Raw genomic sequence first — 21,797 nt, forward strand, 5'->3', positions numbered from 1 at the left:
TGAGTGCAGCTGTAAGTTTTAAGGATCTTTAAAGTTTCTCTCAGCAGAATAAAACAATGTCTATAATAAGCAAGTAATTTACTCTGTACTATCCTATCACAGGCTGTGTTTGTGTCCCCATTAACTCAAAACACTGACATCTGTCCCGTTCTCTTACTTGCTGGCTCTCATTTCTTCAGCCTTACAGCTTCATCTGTTTGTTATTTATTCCAAACAAGCATCTGTAACTGGGTGCTCCAAATATGCTCCATCTCGTTAAGGAGGTTTGAAATCAGTAATTTGGAGAAATGATTGGCATTTCAAATACAGAAGGAATGAAATTCTCTCGGAGTAAATGGGAGATGGCTAATTATACCATCCTTGGATACCAGGCCGTTTCGTTTGTACCCTTTCTACAGGCAGCATAGTATTATTGTATCATGGCATTCTGGTGCCAGAGAGAAAAACAAATTAGCCTGTGAAAGTGGCCTTTGTTACACGGCTTTGTGCTTGCTCCTCTGGGGGTTTTGGCTCATTTCTGCATTTGGCATTGAAATTCTTGAGAAACAAATGATTGTGAGACACGCGACATGCTTTGGAATAAGAGGATTTGACCGAGAGTTGAGTTATCGATGGAGATGGTGGGCCTGTGAGCTAAAAAGCCTGGGGCTAGGGCTGAATGTGTGCATGTGGATGTGCACATATGTCCATGAAGTGAAATGATTTGTGATTTGATGGTTGTGTGTGCTGTTTTCAGTGTTTTATTTTTTTTTATATAAAAGGTGCAGTTCTAAATACTGTTTTTCCTCTGCAACAGGTATGCCTTTGGTCGTCAGTGTGACTCCCGACAGGTAACCAGGTGTGTTGCTGCTGTCATGGCCTTGATGACCCTGCGAGCGTTTCCTGTCACTGTGGTCACCGCACTGATAGTGCTTGTGTCATCTTCAGAGGAGCACGAGTGGCATTTTGATCCAGGTAGGATGTCATATATAAACATGTAGAGCAGAAAATATTGTTTCCACAGTTTGGATTTGTTTTGTTTTTGTCCTATTTTATTCCCTCAAACTCTGACATGATTGCACTGCATACCCTCATCCTCTCCACGGGCAAAGCAAACGTCTGTCCTGCTGCTCTGAAATTCTCCTCACATTCTCAGATCAGTAAGGCTCATTCTCCATCCACTATCAACAGGGTATCCTGTGTCCTCTCCCTGTCTGCCAGCCAGTTGTGTGTAACAGGAGAATCAGATAGCTAGGCGGTGCCCCTTCGTCAAGACCGCTAATGCACAAGCAGTTCGTGAAAGTGTCAGTCAAACTGTCTGTGAAGGGTACGCATGAGGAGTTAGTGAATGCGTGCTAACCAGGTGTAATCAGAGGAGAGTGTTTGCAGTGCGGTCAAACTTTGGACTGCAGCAGCTAGTCTATGAATAAGAGCCAATCTGCAGATGTCATTGTTTTAATTATAAGCTAAGTATTTATTTAATTCATCCATTAATCTAGAAATGATTTCTCTGATGCCAGTATGTGGCATGTAAGGGATATTTAATTGATTGTCCCATGCTGTCAAGCTCTCGGCATTTCTCTGAATAACAATATCATTGTGTAATATTTATGTCCCCCACAGATTGTATAAACAGATTCTGCCTGTGCTGCTCTGTCCTGTAGATAAGGCACAAGACTTCTGGTACCAGAAGCTTTTCTAGTTTGCAGCTGTAGGCTGAACAGTATTGACCAATCACATCCAAGGGGGATGAGCAAAAACTGAATATTTGCTGAATTACACTGAATAACTTTTAGCTAATTTATTTGTTTGGGGGTTTTTTTTGTAGTGTATGTATATTCATAAGCAATCACCAATGCAGAGAAAAGGAACTCTTGGCACGGGTGTCTGCTGGCTTCACTGAAAGTCAACTAGCCGATCAGTCCCCAGATTATATTTAATTTAACTGTTAATCCAGTGAAACTGTAACGCCAATATTTTATGTGTTCAGTGCTGTTTGATATGTTACCAGACACCTGCAAAACTTAATATGTCCATCATCCTGAAAAATGATTTTCAGATGCCACAGTGAAGAGTTGTCTTGTAAGATGTGTTTTATTTGTTTTGAACATGAATTTATTTGGGATTTTTTAAGTGACTTCTTGTACTTTTCATTTAATATTCATATTTCACTGTTAGAATTGGCGGAGCGATATGCCAGAGTTAGGTTTGTGGTGGCTGCACCACAAACTTAACTGCACCAGCAACCCAGTGTAGATTTAAACAGGTGTAACAGCCTGTGTTAATCCTGAAAAGGCCTGATGGTATTTCTGGTAAACTGAATACTTGATTTTAGTGATTTCTGTCTGCATTGGCTTTTTATGTGCACATTTTTTTCACGCAAAAGCACCAAGAATTGTGATGCTTAACAACATGTGAACTGCATAGCCACCTGCAATAACTCCTTTTTAGCTGTCCAAGCTCAATGCAGTCCTAAGAATCTGTCGTCTTTTCATGACCAGAGGAGTTGCCCCCTATTGCCAATAAGAAAGAATGCAGTTTTACAGCACTTTAGAGCTGAAAGCTTCTGCCATCTTTTATGTATATATATTTATAAATAGAGCCTTTGCCCTCTTCTTGTCACAGTTTATTGATCTCACTTGTTGAAATTTAGCCCCTGTAGACAGTGATAGGCTGAGATCAGGCCAAACATTGTTCTCAAACCGGTTTCAAGAAAGACTTCCCTGATGATTTCTGACACATGAGGTTAAGCTGATTGGGAAAAAAACAAGCATTTTTCTTGGTCTTTTTTTCCTTTAAGAACAAATGATTAAGTGAAAATTGAAAAAGATTCATCTTGGAAAAAGGTTATTATTTATAATTCTAATTGTAAAATTGGTTAGGGAGGAGTAATCACCTGTTAAATGACCATTTGATTCATTAACTAATCATTTTTGTGGCTCTAGATAGAATGATAAATGAACAGACTGTGTGGTATAATACAGACAGTCACATTTTGTCTTGTAAAAAGAATTAAATCAGGCTTGGCAGTGTGAGCAGCAAGGTTTGGTGCATGCACTAAAGTTTAATGTAAGATGACAGACAGAGAAAGTGAAGCCAGAGGACACAGCGGGCCAGAGACAGCAAGAGGTGAAAAGACTGCAGATGGCGGGCTGTTGACTGGCGATGTGGTATAATGATGATGATGTAATGAAATGGGCACCTGTCCTCAGGGTGTGGATGGATTTTGTGTGTGTGTGTGTGTGTGTGTGTGTGTGTGCGTGCGTGCGTGCGTGCGTGCGTGCACGTGTGTGTGCCAGTTGGGGGTTTTTAGGGTTTGTCATGCAGCCCAACATTCCTGTTCACTGACTCAATGACAGAAACTGAGTTAGACGCCCACCCAACCCCCACCTCTTTATGTCACCCTCAGCCAACCCTGCATATCACTGTCAGTACCCCCTTTCCACTTTATCACTGACCAAACACTCCCGCAGCCTCTCACCCCCTCACCTCCTGCTGAGATAGCACCATCGTTGGGTAATCCCTGCCTGGGACCGCGCTATCTGGATCGTTTATTAATGCTGCCACTGGAGCAGAGTCGGTGCAGATAGCTGAGACCTGTCTGTGTTCATTCCTTCACCGTTACTTTCTATCTCTTTAGTTCTCTCTCTGCAAATGCCCAACAGGAAGAGGATCACTGGAGCCCTAAGGAGGTGTCTTTGTGTGAGCTGGAGAGCTGGATGGAAAGACAAAAGGAAAAAGAAATAGGAAAGCTGTAGTCTCAGAGATGATAGGTCTCACAGCAGACCACTTCATAAGCTGCATACGGATACATTCGAGATGCATACGGGTATTACTGGCAGTCACTAATGAAGTCACTTCTTACTGGTCAGAGGTCTTATCGTAATAAGTGACACTGACATTACACATTGCATGAACTCGGTAGTACTGACTGACATGAAAGCAAATGACAGCAAAAGGAAGAACATTACATTTTTTTCCCTTCTACTCACTGTCTGTGTGAGTTATGAAGCATGAAGTCCGGAAGTTTTCCCAGAGATGACATAACAACATTATGCTCCATGACCAATGATGGTTGCTCACACTCTAATGGAAATATTAAGTTTCCCCTGGATATGTGCTCCATACGGAGGAGATTTTTGCTCATATCTTTATCCGGCCTCTGTCTCCCTCTCCCCCCTCTTCCTCCATCTCCCTCAACCCTTCCCTTACAGCTCAGTGTCGTTACGCCCTGGGGATGGAGGATGGCGCCATCCCAGATTCTGACATCACTGCCTCCAGCGCCTGGTCCGACTCCACAGAGGCAAAACATGGAAGGTGGGAACTATGTGTGTGTGTATCTGTATCTGTAGAGTTCAAAGGTTAGTCTCAATAATTAAGCAGATTTCAACAAACACAAACTTTTTTTCTAAAATCTCTAATTCTTCTTCCACTTGTACAGTCACAGTAGGGAAAACAGTGGTTGGAATGCAAAAGTGCAAATGAAGGTGATCAAGTTGGGAATTGCATGCAATCTGTTTGTGATAATACAACACTTAACTGTGATAAATCAGTAAAAATCACAAATCTGTTACCGTCTACATGCACAGAAATTTACATTATTTATTTACAACCAGAGTCCAACCAGAACCTCAAATATTTGAACAGAAATTCATAAATTTTGCCACAGTTAGTGGCGTTGTGGCTACTGGATGGCGATTTAACTGCAAAATGACATAGGTGCCCGTTAACCAGCATACAACCAGTTGGCAACCAGCTGAATCTAGTCACCTATTGTAAAGAGGAACGTTGCAGACAAGTTGCCGACTCAAATTGTTTGCAACATGTTGAATCTGTCTCTGTTTATAAATTAGGTGATATTTATTTGCAAATCTTGGCCAATCTGTCTGAGTTGGACTGCAGTTGTTTGGGGACAGGTTGCCTCCCACCCTGTGACCTGTGCAATCGCCTTGCATTCAAAACTTGGACACCAGCTACTTCCAGTCACCAGGCATCTACAGAGGTTTCCAAGTTGCCAAGCTGTTTTCACTGTTGTGTGACTGAGCCATTGAACAGCTGGCTGAAAAACAGCAGCAGTTACCGTGCATTAGCGCGCACACATGCACACACACGCACACACACGCACACACACACACACACACACACACACGCACACAAACACACACACACACACACACACACACACCTTTGGGTACAAATCTACATCCTAGCAACAAAGTGAAAATTTCACAGGATTATAAATTGCTTGATTTTTAGTAGTATTATACCCAAGCATTACTAAAAATGGCAGAGTCACGATGTTTTTTAACTATAAAATTATCATCATTTAAAGGACGGCAGTAACGTCTGGACTTATTTTGGACGTGTGCTCTACAGTAATTAAATTGAGAAGTTATTTTCCTATTATTCCTGGCTGTCACTGGTTTGTTATGGTGAGATAATATAGATCAGACAGCAGACATCACCATGCAGTGAAAGTTTCACAGTGACTAAATGAATACAGACTTGATGTTCAGTGTGATGGATTAGGTAACTCAAATAACTTCTCTGAGCATGCCATTTGATTTTCACACCATATTGAAATGCAAAAGAACAATTAGTTGCCTGGAAAAGTAGAAAAAATGTTTGCAATATAAATCTAGAAGATGGTTTGAGAGCAGAATGATTAGGGCTGATATGAGGTGTAATGGATTGACGCATGCAAAACCACAGGTGTGGTACTTCTAAAATTGGGTTGCCTTTTCTTTCCAAGTCAGCCATGGAGAAAGCTTCTTATAAAGAAAACATAATCACCTCTTTGAATAGCAGCACTGACTGCGATCTCAGCTGGTTTCTACTTGATAGGGCGGATTTAATAGCCTGGTAGCGGTTCTCTGAATTGCCGCCCACATTTTTGATTTGTTCACCAAATCGTATACGGAGTCTTTAAGTGTAACAAAATGGTAATTGGGTCCAATTATCAGGCAGTATTATCATCTCTTTCAGGGGTCAGGATGTCACGCTGGCCACTTGTCCTGCTCTTTAAAAGAGCAGCTGTTGTATTTAAACTTGCTGAGTAAAATTGAAGAGATATCTGTTCCACAGGAATAAGATATTCTAGTACTCATGCATATGTCACGCCAGGCTGATGTGTTGTCTTATTTTCAGTCTGTTGGCACCACGTTAAAGTAATTTTTAGCAGGTTTATTAGATTAAGTTGGAATATGATAGTGTGTGTGTGTGTGTGTGTGTGTTTGCGCGCGCCTTCGTAAAACCTGCTTGGTAATTAGATCACCACCTTATCTGTCTGGCAGTGAGGTCTGCAACATGCTACAGTTACGTGTAATGTGTGGGATCATGCGTGTATGTGTATGTGTGTGTTTGGGCTCATTTACCTCAATCAGCTTGTTGGGTTGGGTTTCTTGGCAGAGTGTCTAACCATGTGGAAATGATTATTAGTGCATGCTCTTTTTTAAGACACATCAGGGAGATTCAAAGAGAGAAAACAGAGAGAGCAGCGGACATAACATTAAAAAAAACAAGTGAGAGGTGGATTGCTGCAATGGCGTGCTGAAAGATGGGGGAAATGAATCTGAAAGCAGGGTTTGAGGAAGGGTGTTGGGTGAAGGGAGAGCTGCAGAGCTGGTAGGTGATTACTCTTGGCCAGTGAAATGCTAGCTTATTGGCTGGCAAGAGAAGGGAAATGATGGAGGGAGTGAGTGAACTGCGAACAATGGGGGATGAATGAAGAGTTGGCTGGTATTTAGGGAGGAATCAAAAGACAGACACATAGAGAAACAGGAGAAAAATGAGTTACTTGGCAGAGCGTTGTTCTGTAATGTTATCCTGCTGGCTGGTGCATGTTAGTCCCCCCCCCCCCCCCCCCCCCCCCCCAATCCTCTTTCCATTAGAGGACACTTGGTGGAGCACTAATATGTTGATATCATCTTGTGGTTCCCGTCAGCATGATCTCACCCATTGAGGGGAGAACGGGCTTGATTAAAGTCCAAGCATCACTGTCAGTGTGACTGAGTTGATACAGTGATTTGTTTTGGTGGTCTGAGCAGCAGCTTTCATTTTGAGAGAAGCCCCACAGTGGTCGGAGCGCGGTTGTGGCCTGGCGTCTGTTCTTAAGCTCCTCGGTACGAGTCGATCCGACGTCGCAGTCGCACACAGCCAACTTTGTGGTCGTCGTGTGGCTGCTCTGCGGTGCTACTATGAACTTTTCTTCTCAGGATTAGGGTTTGGGCTGAGTGAAAACCTTCGGTGCGTGTGTGGTCGTGGCAGGCCTGCGAGTAAAGATTGGTCGTGGCGCTCTACACTAGAGCTTGTTGTGAGGTTTAAGGAATGTGGAGGAGCTACTAATTTTCACCCTGTTCCTTTCATCTCGTTTCCTCTCTTCGTGAGCCGTTTGTGTTCCCTTTTTTTCCCCATCAGGCTGCAGTAAGGTTAGTTAACTAAAGAAAATTAAGTATGTAAATACATTTCAAGATAAAAACTAGACTTAAAAAAGAAAAGAAACTAAAAACCATATTGTGCACTTACAAAACTGACCCAAATAAAAAAGCAAAGAGAAAGAAAGAAATTCTTTGTTATTTTGGTCACATTTGCCAACACATCCAGCCTGAGGAGGCTTCAGTGTGTCTGTTTACTGAAACTGTGATATCTGCATAACAGTGATATCTGCATGACTGTGAGTCGCACTATTTGTTTTGAATTTCTAAAATTTTGCCCCCAAGACTGTAATAATAATAATGAAGACTATAACACAACCAATACAAGCTCAACTGAAAGCAAACATTTTCAAACACTGAAGCTAGCAAATCTACTCTGGAAACTGAAGTGAAAATAAAATAAAAATCCAAACTACAATAACAGTGGTCGGCAGATTTTCTGTCTCTCTCTGGCCTTCTCATTTCCAAATCTCCATTTTTCTGCTTCTCTCTTTGTCAGATAGTGTTGCTGTATTGATATGTGAATGTTTGACTACTGTAACATCCAATTTGTGGTGGAGGAGGATTGGACTGTTTGCACTGAATTCTCACTTGTACTTCTGCACACTGCCGGCACGTAGGGTTTTGATGCAGTTGGTCTGCAGGCATGTTTGTAGCTGTGTGTGTATGTTTGCCTGTGGGACTGGGATTTTCTGAACTTCTGACTTCTGTTTTTACTTTAAACAACTTTCAGTTTGTTTTCTCTTACTGTTATCGGACTTTAGCATCTCTATCTCTCTGTCTGTTTCTCAGGTTGAGTACTGGAGAGGGGGATGGAGCGTGGTGTCCATTAGGCTCCGTCTTCCCCAGCGGATCAGAGTACCTCCAGGTGAGATGCTCTTCTTATCCTGGGCTGATTTGCAGGTGCAGTTAGTGCTCAGTACAGCTGCTGTTTTTGTGAAAGGACTCGGCTGATATTTAATGATCATCAACATGTCAGTACATTTGTAACTATTATAAAAGCGTGTTTAATGATTCAGTCAGGGCCTTACTTTGATGTGGTTTTGCAGCAGCTGTAAGGTTTTGTTGAGTGTAATAGTAAAGTGCAAACATACTGTTTCAACATTTAGGGGGAAAAATGGGGAGTTTGCATTTTCTTCCTGTTCCTGTGTGGTTTCCTCCCACAGCTAAAAACATACTTGTTAGGTTAATTGGTGATTCTAAACAGGCAGTGAATGTGAGGGTTGCCTGTCTCTCTGTGTTGGTCCCCGTGATGGACTGGTGATCTGTCCAGGGTGTACCCAGCCTCTTGCCCTATGACTCCAACGCCACCACCCACCACCAGGCTAACCTGAATTGTATAAGCAGTTAAGAAACTGGATGGATGGATGTTTAAGTTATACGAATAGATTTAATTTTACCAGCTATGTTTGTTACCTTTGAGTAGAGCCAAGGTATCTATTTTTTTCTGCTCTTCATGCAAAGCCCAGAACATTTAGATATGTCTGTGCCACTTCCAGCTTTTAGTAGATACTAACAAAGAGACAAGGTCTCTTTGTACTGTTTATGAGAACTTCTTTTCTCATCTTTAAAAATTGATGAGGTTGCACTGACAAAGATGCTCTTAACTATAATCATACAGGGGCACATTTTTTTGTCAGTCTAGACGGCACTAATCATCTCGTTTCTCCGGCAAGGTCATCGATATCCTCAGATATCAGCTCTTTGCATTCTGGGCACACACTTCTTAAAATATGAAAGGACTATCACAAGCTCATTAAGGCATAAAAACCCATTGAAATTAAAGCACATGAGTAAATGTAGGTGTGTTTGGAAGCATTCTACTATACTTTTAAAATCTCATTGCTGTTACCTGCTATGTGAGTAACATACCTTATGATGATCTGTAGATTGACCTGCACAGACTCCACTTCCTGGCTCTGGTTGGTACTCAGGGTCGCCACGCTGATGGGCACGGCCAAGAGTTCGCCCGCAGTTACCGGCTCCGCTACTCGCGAGATGGCGAGAAATGGATCACCTGGAAAGACCGCTGGGGCCAAGATGTAAGCAGGATTGTTCTCACGTCCTCTCCTCGATTACAAATGAACTGAATGCCTCTGATTCTGTCACACCTTGTAAACAAATGGAGGAAAATAACAGTCTGAATGTCATTAAATGAACAAGTGGGGTGTCAACACAAGAAACATACAGCTGAAGGCAACTCTATTATTGATAGGATACGACTTACTATCCTGGGGCTGTTGAGTATAAATGAAGTGTTAATCACAGCTATCTGTATAATTCATTTGCATTTGATTTTCTTAGTATTCATTTTGAAGTTGAGCAGTTTGGAATGAAGCCAGCTAAAGTCTTGCCTTTGTTGAATGCATGTGCAGATTTTAAAAAGCCCCTATTATTGCATCTGCTAAATATTCTTTGGTGATAAGTGCTGCTCTGTGTTTTGTACCACTCTTACATGATACAGTAGTTTGGGAAGCAACAAATTATTTGCAGAAGGCCTTATACTGTTTGTCCCTCACTTGCATTTGTTATTCTGCATCTTATATTGACACGCAACAAATACTGAGACTTGCAAGCCAAAGTAATTCTTTGTATTAATGTGTTTCATCCAAAAACAGCCTGAGGCTCTAACCTCTCAAATCAATCATTCTTTGCACCTTTATGTATTAAAGAAAAAGTTCAGTCAGTTCACCTCAATTCTTCTTGGATTAACAAATTTGGAAAATGCTCTCCGAATAAAATCTGAGCCTTAAGGTGTGGATTTAGCCGACCTTACTGTTATTAGCAGAGACGAGCAACATACTGTGTGATTGAACATTTGAACTTCTCTCCCCTAGGTGGTGTCTGGTAATGAGAACACCTACGATGTTGTGCTGAAAGACCTTGGACCTCCCATTGTGGCTCGCATGGTGCGATTCTACCCACTCGCTGACCGGGTTATGAGTGTTTGCCTTCGAGTGGAGCTCTATGGTTGCCTTTGGAACGGTAAGTGTATTTGTGTGTGTGAAGTTGATGGACATGAAGACGCCGCAAAGATAAACAATGTCACTTCTTTTATGGATACTCATTTCGTCTGTGCAATGTGATGTATGCTCTCCAGATCAGATAAAATCTTTCATATGGTGAAGATGGCTTAGTTGGCTGTCATCCCAGATTTCATCCTGTATCAGATGGTAACGATCACAAGTGCGTGTTTTGTTTTTTTTGCCATGCATTCCATACATCGAACTGAGGCATTCAAATTTACAGCCTTTGTGGGATTTGCCCAAATGAAAGAAGCTCCACGCTGATAAATGGTGTTGGTCTCCATGTTTGCTGAAGCACAAACTGACTCACTGAGTATTTATGAGTGGCTCACCTCCTATCCTGCCCCGCCCACCTCCCCTCAGACAGCACTGGGTTGCCTGTAAATCACAACTGTCACTGCCACTAAAAGACCAGTTCTCAGTTTGCGTCTTCAGGGACACCATCCCTCTAAAATATGCTACACTGTGTCTTTTGGCTCATTTTTTTTTCTTCTACAGGCTCGAGATTATGCAGAATCTACACAATGTGGAGCTTTGCACACATTTGACCTTTTATTTTATCTCATATCAGATTGTATAGAGACAGCACAGTGTCTTCCTGTCTTTATTCCTTATCATTCAGTTAGGACCTGCTTTGCTCTCAAGGACTCTCACACTGGTACTTTCAGATAATCACATCTATAGACACATGTTTATGTGCAATCAGGGAATACTGCACATATGCTATGTGAAGAATTGTTTATTATGGGTAGCAAACCAGCAGGCTGGAGCTGACGTTACTGACATCACCTCTGTTTTCGGGGAGTGGGCTGATTAGGTGTGCATTGGAACAAGGAGGCTTGAATTCCGCTGGTTAATGGTGACTGGAGCCAAGCAGGCCCGAGAAGCCGGTCTTTTAGTTTGTTTTACTACTCGAAATCCAGCTGTAGCAGTTTCCCTGCAGCTGTGATTTCTGTTGGCTTGGTACATTTCAAACTACTCAAAATGAAAATGGAAAAAAAAATGTTTGAAACGTTTTTGTTCCAAGGACCTCTCGACTAACATTTCCTCTCGTCTTTCTGTCTTTCAGACGGGTTGAAGGCTTACACAGCTCCAGTGGGTCATGTCATGCAATTGTCCACCATGTCTGTGTATCTGAACGACTCCACCTATGATGGGAGCACAGAACAAGGGTAAGACTTGCAGCTGCTCTGGGCATCAGTTCCATTTTCATCTTTATGTACGAGTACGCTAGATTTCCATAAACACCTGGATTTCGTTTAAATGGAAATGTGCAGGCATGGCCTCGTTTACAAATCACAACACTGCATTGGCAAATGTGAAATATGATCATGATAACAATTCACTCCACATTAGTGACGCCCAGGAATGTGGGGTGAAGTGTTATCATGATGATATTTGTGGCTTCATCAATGGAGTAACAAAAACTGTGCTCATCACATCTGCTAGTTCTGAAGCCAGATCCTCTCTTGAGGTTTATCCAGTCTGCCTAATCGAAGGGGAATGATGGTATTTTCTTTAGCTGTTCGGGGATTTGAGGCGTGTTTCCTGGCCATGAGGTTTTTGGTAGGGAGCCATGGAGGGGCGAACTGGGGGTAGTATCCATACTTGCGTGGGCTGTGCACTTAATGGGGCTGAAATGTTTTGCTAGCCGATGATCTAGCCCTTTTGATGTAATCCAGACGTTCTTGTAGCATATGTACATGTGAGGGCCCATATGGCTGGTAGTTGGGGGGTGGGGGGCTCCTATTCTGTTGCTTTGTATTTGTTGAGATGTGTGTTTGTAGGGGGAAAAAGACATGCAGTTAAGGTTTGCGTCTAAGCACACTGGTGATGAAAGCGTTTGGAAAAAGGTGAGAAACAGAAGGGCGCTTGCAGCTTTATTTCCACACGTAGTTAAATGGTAAATGTACAGGTACTTACAAAGCACTTTCTGCTCTTACTGAGCACTAAGCGATTTTGCAGTACAAGCCGCACTCAGACACACATTAAGCTTTTCATTTTGTTCCTTTGAATGCTTTTTTAAATTTTTTTTTTTTACCTATTATGCACACACAGGGCAAATTTTCAAGTTCGGTAGTAATGCAATGAGCGTCCAAGCACGCTTCAACACTTTGCTGTGCCTCCTTAGCCACAGCTACCTGTTGCATGTGTGTGTGCAGAATACAGTTTGGAGGCCTGGGTCAGCTGTGTGATGGTGTCCTGGGAGGAGATGACTTCATAAAGACTAAGGAGATGAGGGTGTGGCCTGGTTATGACTACCTAGGCTGGAGCCGGGAAGCTCTCGGGCAAGGCAGCGTGGATATTGAGTTCGACTTTGAGAAACCACGAGTCTTCCACCACATGCAGGTAGGTGTTCAAAGTTTTGCTCGTGTGCAATAGTGCATGTATAAATCTGTGCAGGGCATTGCTATCTTTTGTAGATAGCATCACTCTGCATGTAAAACAGAGATGTTGTTGCGGCTGAAAGCAGTAGTCAGTGGTCTGTGTCTTCCAGGAGATCCACTTTGTAAAAACCAGAAATGTTGCAGACTCTGCAGAATGTCAAGTTTTTATGTTTTTTATCTAATCTCATATCAGGTCATATTTCAGGGTGTGTTGTTTTGTGTGAATGATTGTGTAAAGATGGCAAAACTTTGTTTATGGAGACTCAAAACTGCCATAATGAAAACTGGGAGGAAAAAAAGGGAGTCAGTCACTAAATAAATGAATATCATTACAATTAAAAGTATTTTAAAAATAAACATAAACCTTCACTTATTTAAGAAAATGTGGCATAAATGTTTTCCATTTACACTTCCTGTCGGTTTATTCACGTGCCTATGTAATTGTCCACTTTAAATATTCATTTAAGAAATGCTGATTTGTTTGTGGATTTATGTCGGTATTACTTTGCATGTATTCCCTCTGGTAGAAAAATAATAGCTTTTTTGTGACTGGTACAGTTACACTTTGAATCCTAATAAACCCTCATCATACACATTTTGAAGCAGAAATGAATAAAGAACAAGCACAAAAATAAATAGATTTGGGGGAATAAATAAGGGGAAAAATGCAAAGTAAAAATAATACATATAGAAAAGAACAGGACAGTCAGAACCAGGGTAAATGAATACAGAAGCTCATTAAAACTGAGATATCTCTATTTATGTTACATTTGAATTGATTAATGCATTTTTGGTGCATTTAAGAGCATATTAATTAATTAAATTAGTTGATATTAAATTTTTCGCAATCTAAACCTTCAATAGTTGTTATCCCACAGGAATTTCTTTGTCTGTGCGACGCGTTTCAAAGCACAGTTCAGTAAATGAGGCGTCCGTGCTGCATATCATCCTGTTCAGCTCTAAATGAAGAACTTTGTTTCATGTTACAGTATTATTTTTTTCTCTCCCTGTATTTCTCATCTAAGCACAAAACCTGAACTTTCTTCATGGCTCACTTCCCGCTTTGGGGGAGGCAGTCTGTTTAGAATTTGAAGCACCTTGATGCATACAGCTTATTAGAGGCACACAAATAATTTGATTTAACTTTTTTAAATGCTCAGTGTGTTAAAGTCCATATCCTGTTCCCCTGTGTCAAGAACAGGCCATTAACAAAGAAGTGCTTGTAATTAATGCATCATTTTGGTTGATTAATTATCTCATTAGCCCAAAACAATCACGTCATTGTGATTGTGGCAGGGCGTTAGGCTGACTCTTCCTCCAGCCCTTTTCTCCATCTGATGAAACTGGTTAGAAATTCCTGTATCTCCAAGCGCCACAAGCCCTAAAACAGCACCACAATGTGTCTGTATATCTTTTTTTTATTATTATTTATTTAAAAAAAAAAAAAACAACACTAACTTCCTTTATCTGCCACTTCAGGAAGCAACATTTTTACTGGAATAGCTCTGCAGCCATTTAATTAGTTTGAATGCGCCATTGTTTATGATGGGACAGCGCATCAGTGCTTGTCTCTCTGGGAGCCACCAAATTGCATCACAGTCTGTTTGTGCGTCTGTGTGGTTTTTGGGGTTAGTTTGTGGAGCAATGATGGGGATAATGGTCTGAAGCAACCCAGTTTGAATTATAACTATGTTGTCTCATTGGATGTGGACTGGAATGTCGGTTTGGGTGAGAAGCACCATATACATCTGCGTATTGAGCAGCCTGCGTGCTTTTTAAAGGGCACAAGTAATTACTTAGAAGTCTTTTGACAGTGATGGAACATTTTTTTGAATCTTTTTCATTTAACATGCATTATTATTGTTCCAGTTTACCTCAGTTACCTTTTAAAAAAATCTCTCCCAGTGGTATTTCTGCTGTTTTTCCTATGCTTATCCTGTTTTTCTTGCCTTTTTCTCTGGTGGTTTTCAAACACTAACCTCAACTGACCGTTACACTAGCCTGCCTGAGCGGATATGTCAGACACATAGGTCAAATAAACAAAGAGAGGGAACCTAAAGCTGATTCTGGCTTGACTTGTCCCTGCAGACCACAGCTCTTTAAACTGCATTTAATAAGCCTCCCAAAGAGAAATCTGCCTTTTGATATTTTGTCAATCATAACCTGCGCTTGTTACACTTTTTTATTTTAAGTTTCAGTTTTGTTTTTTAGGACTTTTTGTAAACATTTTTGCCCAGGGTTGTGAACCTTAACAAAAATATCACTGATTTCTTACTGTGGGTCTCACATTAAGCTTTTGGTGGGCCTTTTTGCAGCTGTGTTCCCTAAAGGAGTAGTAAATTTCCTCAGTTCTGTTGACTTATCAGACCTCTACCTCTACCACCAACTTCCAGTGCATACCCACACACCCCATTTTGTCCCTTTTCCAAACAGAATCACTTGCACACCCCTGAGCATCTGGTGTAGCTGTTTGCATCTTGTGTGTGTGAGTGTATTAACATGTGGATTAGGTTAGAGCAGCTGGCCTTGCAGTGTGTGAGGTTAATTGCTAATCTGTCAGAACAGCCTCTGCTCTCGAAGAGGGAAAAAAAAATTTTTTACTATCTCAGTCTTAATTTTCAGTCTCTCAGATCTATAGCTTTGACCTCAGTTGACCAACCTCAATCTTCCTCCACATCCTTGTCTCTTCTCCTCAAGCTCCACTTTCCGCTTCCAGCTGCAATGACTCCTCGTACATTAATTCAGCTTTTATAGATTCTTCTGTCTTTGGCCTTTCCCTTCTTGTAAAACGGGAAAGATATATCCTCTACTCTCTTCTCTTCTGTCATACACTTTCTTCTCTTCCATCCTTTTTCTCCCCTCCTGTGTTCTAATTTTGTTAATTTGCAGCTCGGCTCTGCTCTAAGTCGTGCCAAAGCAATTATGGCTCAACAGAAAGAGAATGTGTCATTAATTTTGTGTGTTAATTTAATCTTGTCCTGCCTTTCAATGGATAATGAATGACAAAGGTCTCAAAGTTTTCCAGATATTTCCATAAGCTATTTCTGATGTATAGGTGGTTAAAAGATCTTGTGACTGATTGCAGCCTTTTCCCTCCATATCTGTTCTTTCTTTTCGCTTCTCTGCACTCACACAATTTTCTCCTTCCTCTAGGTGCACAGTAATAACCGTCACACACAGGGTGTGAGAGTTTTCAGCAAAGTGGAGTGTCTTTTTAAGCCCAGCATCCTCCAGCCATGGTCCTCTCCTGCCCTCACCCTGCCTGTGCCCCTCGAGGATCTAAAGGACCCCTCGTCGCGACCCATCTCTCTCCCACTGGGCGGCCGGCCAGCTCAGATCCTTCGCTGCAAATTCTACTTTGCAGACCACTGGCTGCTCATCAGCGAGATATCTTTCCTCTCTGGTAGGAAACAGAATTGAGTTGGTCAGTTTTTCCATCTGTGAGATGTGTATTTCTGCTGCTCTGTCAGGCAGTTTTTCCTTCTATAGAAGCTCGGAGCTTACGTCACACATATCCTAGCAACTTGCACTATCATGGAAGTCAAGCTGAGATTTGGCTTTGTCTAAGGAAAGGCTAAATATAGATGCCACCAAAAAAGCTGAAAAATAGACACCTGTGAAAGATTGCTGTACTGTGGATGTAATCCAATCAGCATTGCTTAGATGTTCAGTGTAAAGTGGAGCCGATGAGACGTATTTATTTTCATAGTGACTCTGACAGTCATGTTCAGGGTAAAGCTTTTGTCCTTTCAATTGATCAACATTTTGAGAGTGTTTTTTTGGACATGAATAGGAGGAATTTAATCTCTAAGACATTATCAGCACTTTCTTATTCATTATCAGTTAGTGTCTGCACCTTTCTAAGTAATCTAAAGCATTGTAAGAAAAAAAGTGTATGTTTTCCCTCCATCTGTTGTCTTCATTATCCATGCTTAGGTTACAACAGGCAGATGCAGCAAACATGCAAAAAAAAAAAAAAAAAAAAAAAAAGAATTTGTGCCTATCTGATTCTAAGTCGGCTAGAGGACTCCTCTGCTCTCCACTTGAGATTACTGTGACTAATTAAGCTGTCTTCTCTAGTCAAAAACACTGTCAGCTGTAGTGGGATAAGAATCAGCCAAGTAATCTCACCAAACTTCGGTGGCTGAAATCACTCGACCCAGCAGTGGCCCGACAGTCTTGCTGTTGGTCTCGAGCCAGACTGGTGATAAATGACTGAATGAGGTTTGGTTCAACCTCCTGACACAGACAGTGAGGTTGCATGAGGTCTATAATGGACTCTTTACTCACAAAAATACCAACACATGCAGTTGTATGTTAGCTAGAGTCGACTCGCATCTAGTGTCACAGCGCAGTGGATTTTAAACATGTCTGCCTGGGTGGTAAACTGTCCACGAGGCTAGCATTGCTGGCTCAAAGGTAATGTTAGAGTCAGATGTTCCTTACATCCTCTAATCACGTATGTCCACAACATTAGGTGGTCCAAATAAACATTCAGTGCTTGTTCATTCTGCATTCAGCAGCTAAGAGCATCTTCAGAGCTTCTCTGCAGTCAGCTCTCAGAAACTGAACTCCTTCCACTCCCCAGTCGACTCCTGCAGTAGTATTTAGTCATACTTAACCTACAAGATTGAGATGCTGGCTGTATTGTGTAAACAAAACAGAGCATGTTATTTGATTACCTACTGAGGGTTAGCGAGCTCACACAATCAGTCATGTTAATCAATAAGGAAAGAATCAGCTCCCAGTCAAAAACAAGGTAATTAAATCTCTTGAAATGAATAGCCTTTCTCTGGAATAACAACCAGCTGTGACCACAGTCACTATTTCCCCAGAGCTGAGGATTACCAGAAGGTGTGCTGTGTCACATAAAACCCTTTAAACACATAAAACATTTATTTTTTTATTAAATTGTCTCTCCCCCCCTCCCCTCTTTGTTATTCAGAGCCATTTGAGGAGGATGTTACAGACAAGGATTCATTTCCTCCAAATATTCCAAAGATTCCTGACACCAGCTCCTCTCCTTCTCCTGTTAATGTCACCTCTCCTGCTTCCACATCGAGCCGCAGCACCTTCAATTCCACTACCAGGCCTTCTGGTGAGTCCTACTCATCCTCTCTACCCCCCTTCCCCCGCTCATCACCCTCACATTTATCTTTACGCTCACTCTTTCCACTTTAGCATTCCCTTTCTGTTGTCTCCTTTTATCACCCACCATGCTCCTTCATTTACCCCTCCGTGGTCCCTGCTGCTCTTTCCTGCATTTCTAATTCCCCTGATCGCTCTGTCATCTCCCATCTCGTTTTCCAGTTGTGATGAGTGTAAGCATGTTGGCAGTGCGCCTCTGTCATGTGTATGAAGCAGAACCAAAGGCATGCAGCGCCAAAGGAGGCACATGTTCGACTAGCCTCTCTCTTCATCACAAGCTCTGAAATTATTTGCCTTGAACCTCAGTGCCAGATGCATATCTAACAGCGTGTATTGTATTTTAATGCAGGAGAAATCAGGCTTAAAATTAAAGGTCAAATGTTTCATTATGTTTTTGGGGTTTTTTTCTTTTCTTTTCATCACAGCGTAGCTTTTAAAAAGTTTTTTGAACTTATAGATTGCTGGATTGAAGGAAGGGAAAAAAAAAAGAAAAAGCCAGAATCCTGATTTCCAGGATTTTCTCTCCTCATTCACTCCCTTCCGAGTCTCCACCACTTTTCTTCTCATGCCTTCCTCCTTTGTCCATCCCTTGCTCCTCCAGAATCCCCCACCACCACCGCCTTCATGATGGACACCACTGGTAACTGGACGCTTTCAGGTGAGAGAGCATAAAAAAGAGAAGAGAGGGGATGAACAGAGGGGTGGGGGAGCTAGCTCCATCCGCTCTGGCCCTCCTCCAACATCTTAAAACTGTCCCGCTGCTCGGTAGAGAGTATGAAGTATAATGGAAGAAAGATTACAGGGGCAGGCTTTGGCACCGGGTTTTGTCCCCTGGGTTTGAAGATATACAGCTGGAGGAGAAAACACTAACCGAGCTATAGTAAATTTTATTTATGTATGAATAACAACTGAGCTTCCTGTGGTCTCACAAACTGCATGTTTTTTGGGAACTGGCTCTAGTCTCCACAGCTAAACAATAACAGGCTTTTTAGAAAGCTGGAAATGGTTTTCTGTGGCGTGTATGCTGCTTTGTCCTTGTTACTGGCTGTGGTTGAAGGGCTTTGTTTGGGTTTATTTATGACCCGCATGGTGTTGAACTGACAGACAGAAAGGGGCCGTCTTCTGTTCTGACAGTGTAATGTATCAATCACTGGTACATGTGTATGCATTAGCGTGGGCGCAGGTGTATGTTTGTCGATATGCATTTATGTGCACGCATCCACGGAAATGCCTTATGCACACTATTGCATGTGTTTCTCTGTTGCCTTTAAAAGTTTGTTTATGGGCAAAGTTTACACTAAACTACGCTGAGGAAACTCTTTCATTCATCATCCAAATAACACGCCACATTTGACCTTCAAAGGAGAAGAAATAGCTGCTTGATTCTGATTAATAGTTGACTATAAAGCGCTGCATAAAGCCAAACAGTGTTGACATACTGTTCTCACAGCAGCCGGCTCTGAGAAGCTCTCTGGTATGAGCGGGCATACTAAAAGCATTCTCACACAGGCAATCCCTATCAGATGCTTTGTAAGCCTGATGAAACCATTTTGGCGTGTGTATGACCCCAGTGAGAGCGTGACTGCGCCGAAAGAGCAAATCCTCACAGGCTGACCAGCGCATTAACTCAGACCAGCGTGTGGTCTCTCACAAACACACACAAAAACCCATGCACGAAGACCCCGGTGTTGCATGGTGATCGATATACATGACATCAGACCCGCATAAAACTTTCAAGAAATCAAGGAAACGTACTAACATTTTATCCTCTATTTGCCTTCTCTAGGGCCTGCATTTGCTGCTGTTACTCCAAGGGCGGGGCTTCCCGTAGCTAAAGATGACAGCAGTAATACAGCTATTCTGATTGGCTGCCTGGTGGGCATCATCCTTCTGCTGCTGGCTGTGATAGTTGTCATTCTTTGGAGGCAGTACTGGAAAAAGTTATTAGGCAAGGTGGGTCCAGACTCGGGTCACATGGCATTCCTTTTTAATCTGGCACTCCTAGAGAGTCGGCTCGTGGGACATTTTCTTATTTGTCCCATGCGGTTTCTGTTCATCCAGTCTTGGGTTGTGTTCAAGGTCAGTCACTCATTCACGATTCCCCTAATCCCCATTTTGGGAATTTTATGTAGAGGACTGTATAGTGAGTTACACTTTGTTATTGCTGTTGCACATCTAAAACATGACAGATTAGCGTTGGCTAAATAAATGAACACCATAATGAGTTTTTGAAATAATGTGTATAATGTGTATGGGCATTGGGGGATATTTTGAGTGAACAATATGGGGTATAGTAATGCTTCACATCCGAACAGCTCATATACTAATAGTGAGTAGTGTGTTTTTGAACATAGTCTTGGTTTTATTAGCCAAACCTTTGAAGCGTTAGTCCCCATCCTCGGTCAAACTAAAACATGTTTGTTTGTTTTTGCTAAAATCTTTGAAAACTTCAAAAAAAAATATGATAATTTTCTAGAGGAAAGAAAACATGTCAGTTACTTTGGATAAACAGTAATTTTCCTGTTAACAGAGGAACTACTTTCTGCAGAATAAATGTCTCTAAGTGAGAAATGTGATTAGGCTGAGCTGTTCCTTTCACCCAATTTTAAGTGATTGATGGCAGCCTGAGATAACGACTGCCGGTCCTTTGGCAGAGAGACACTGCATTTCCATCTGGATGTGAATCATTTTACATCTACTGCTAATTGTGTTAAGATCAGCGCCCACTTCCATAGTTTGATCACACATCTGCTGGTTGATGCTCGCTTCCACAGTTTGATCACACATCTGCTCAGGAGACTCAGATTTTGCATTTATATTGCCTGAATCCTCTACCCCCCCAGGCCCAAGGCAGTCTGTCCAGCGATGAGCTGCGAGTTCACCTGTCGGTCCCCTCGGACAACGTGGTCATCAACAACACACACAGCTACTCGAGTCGCTACCAGCGCATCCACACTTTTCCGGATGACCGCGACCACGACAGAGAGGCAGAAGGGGAGTATCAGGAGCCCAGCGCTCTGCTCCGGCCCCGAGATCACAGAGACAGCACAGGTACCTACATCATTATGTAGGGCATGAATAGAAATGTTTCATAGAGGGTTAAGCATTTCTGTGTAATAGCTCAGTCCAAAGAAATCACACTTAGTTTTGATTCATGCTAAACATGTGGTGACAAAGATTGATCAGCCACATGCAGCTGGCTTGGAAACAGTCTAAAATAAGGCACAATGCAGTCTTCCACATCTACAGTGTATAAACTTCTACAATCATGTATGTGGTTTGTACAGATTGCTTTGTCTGTATGGCCGTTTGTTGATCATATCAGAAAGCAAACACATTTCAGAGAGGAAAAAATATGGCCCGAATGTCAGGAAAACAATACTTTTACAACGCATTTCCCCACGTTAAAGTAAATCAGACCAAACGCCCTGAAACAGTGTGTGCCTCCATGAAGATACACAGCGCAGAGGGGGCACAAAAGAGCTATTGTTCTGAGAAAAGGGAAGAAAAGGAACGAGGGAGGGGGGAAAAAGAAGAGTAAAGAAATAAAAGGCATTCCTTTGCTTGCATTGTACCACAGGAGGTCGGCATGCTGTCTTTACTAGGCGCCTGTGTGAATTTGAAAATAACACGAGTAGCAGAAACATTATTTCATCCACTGGTTCTTGTTATGTTTGGTTGTTGCCTGAGTTGTGTTAACTTGCCTGTTTTTGCAATGCATTTATTCTGTGCTCCATGTACCAGTTCAACCCCACCTCATTCCCTTTTTTATTATGATGGATGTGCTAACATTGTCATGCTAATGATTGTTATTGTGTTTTGCT

At 41.9% G+C, this 21,797-nt stretch overlaps 1 protein-coding gene across 1 annotated transcript in view; it reads left to right on the forward strand.

Annotated features, from left to right (window-relative positions):
* ddr1 (discoidin domain receptor tyrosine kinase 1) overlaps positions 1-21,797 on the forward strand; it is a 47,792-nt gene that overhangs the window by 15,007 nt on the left and 10,988 nt on the right. Inside the window, exons 2-13 of the mRNA XM_030749237.1 lie at positions 797-954; positions 4,194-4,296; positions 8,205-8,280; positions 9,302-9,454; positions 10,250-10,397; positions 11,508-11,610; positions 12,601-12,787; positions 15,979-16,228; positions 17,771-17,923; positions 18,575-18,631; positions 19,760-19,926; positions 20,817-21,024. Of these exons, the coding sequence (XP_030605097.1) occupies positions 855-954; positions 4,194-4,296; positions 8,205-8,280; positions 9,302-9,454; positions 10,250-10,397; positions 11,508-11,610; positions 12,601-12,787; positions 15,979-16,228; positions 17,771-17,923; positions 18,575-18,631; positions 19,760-19,926; positions 20,817-21,024 (1,705 nt within the window). The 5' untranslated portion in view covers positions 797-854. The remainder of the gene's footprint in view (positions 1-796; positions 955-4,193; positions 4,297-8,204; positions 8,281-9,301; positions 9,455-10,249; positions 10,398-11,507; positions 11,611-12,600; positions 12,788-15,978; positions 16,229-17,770; positions 17,924-18,574; positions 18,632-19,759; positions 19,927-20,816; positions 21,025-21,797) is intronic.

Source organism: Archocentrus centrarchus, chromosome 16 (genome assembly GCF_007364275.1).
Source record: "Archocentrus centrarchus isolate MPI-CPG fArcCen1 chromosome 16, fArcCen1, whole genome shotgun sequence".
Taxonomy (NCBI): domain Eukaryota; kingdom Metazoa; phylum Chordata; class Actinopteri; order Cichliformes; family Cichlidae; genus Archocentrus; species Archocentrus centrarchus.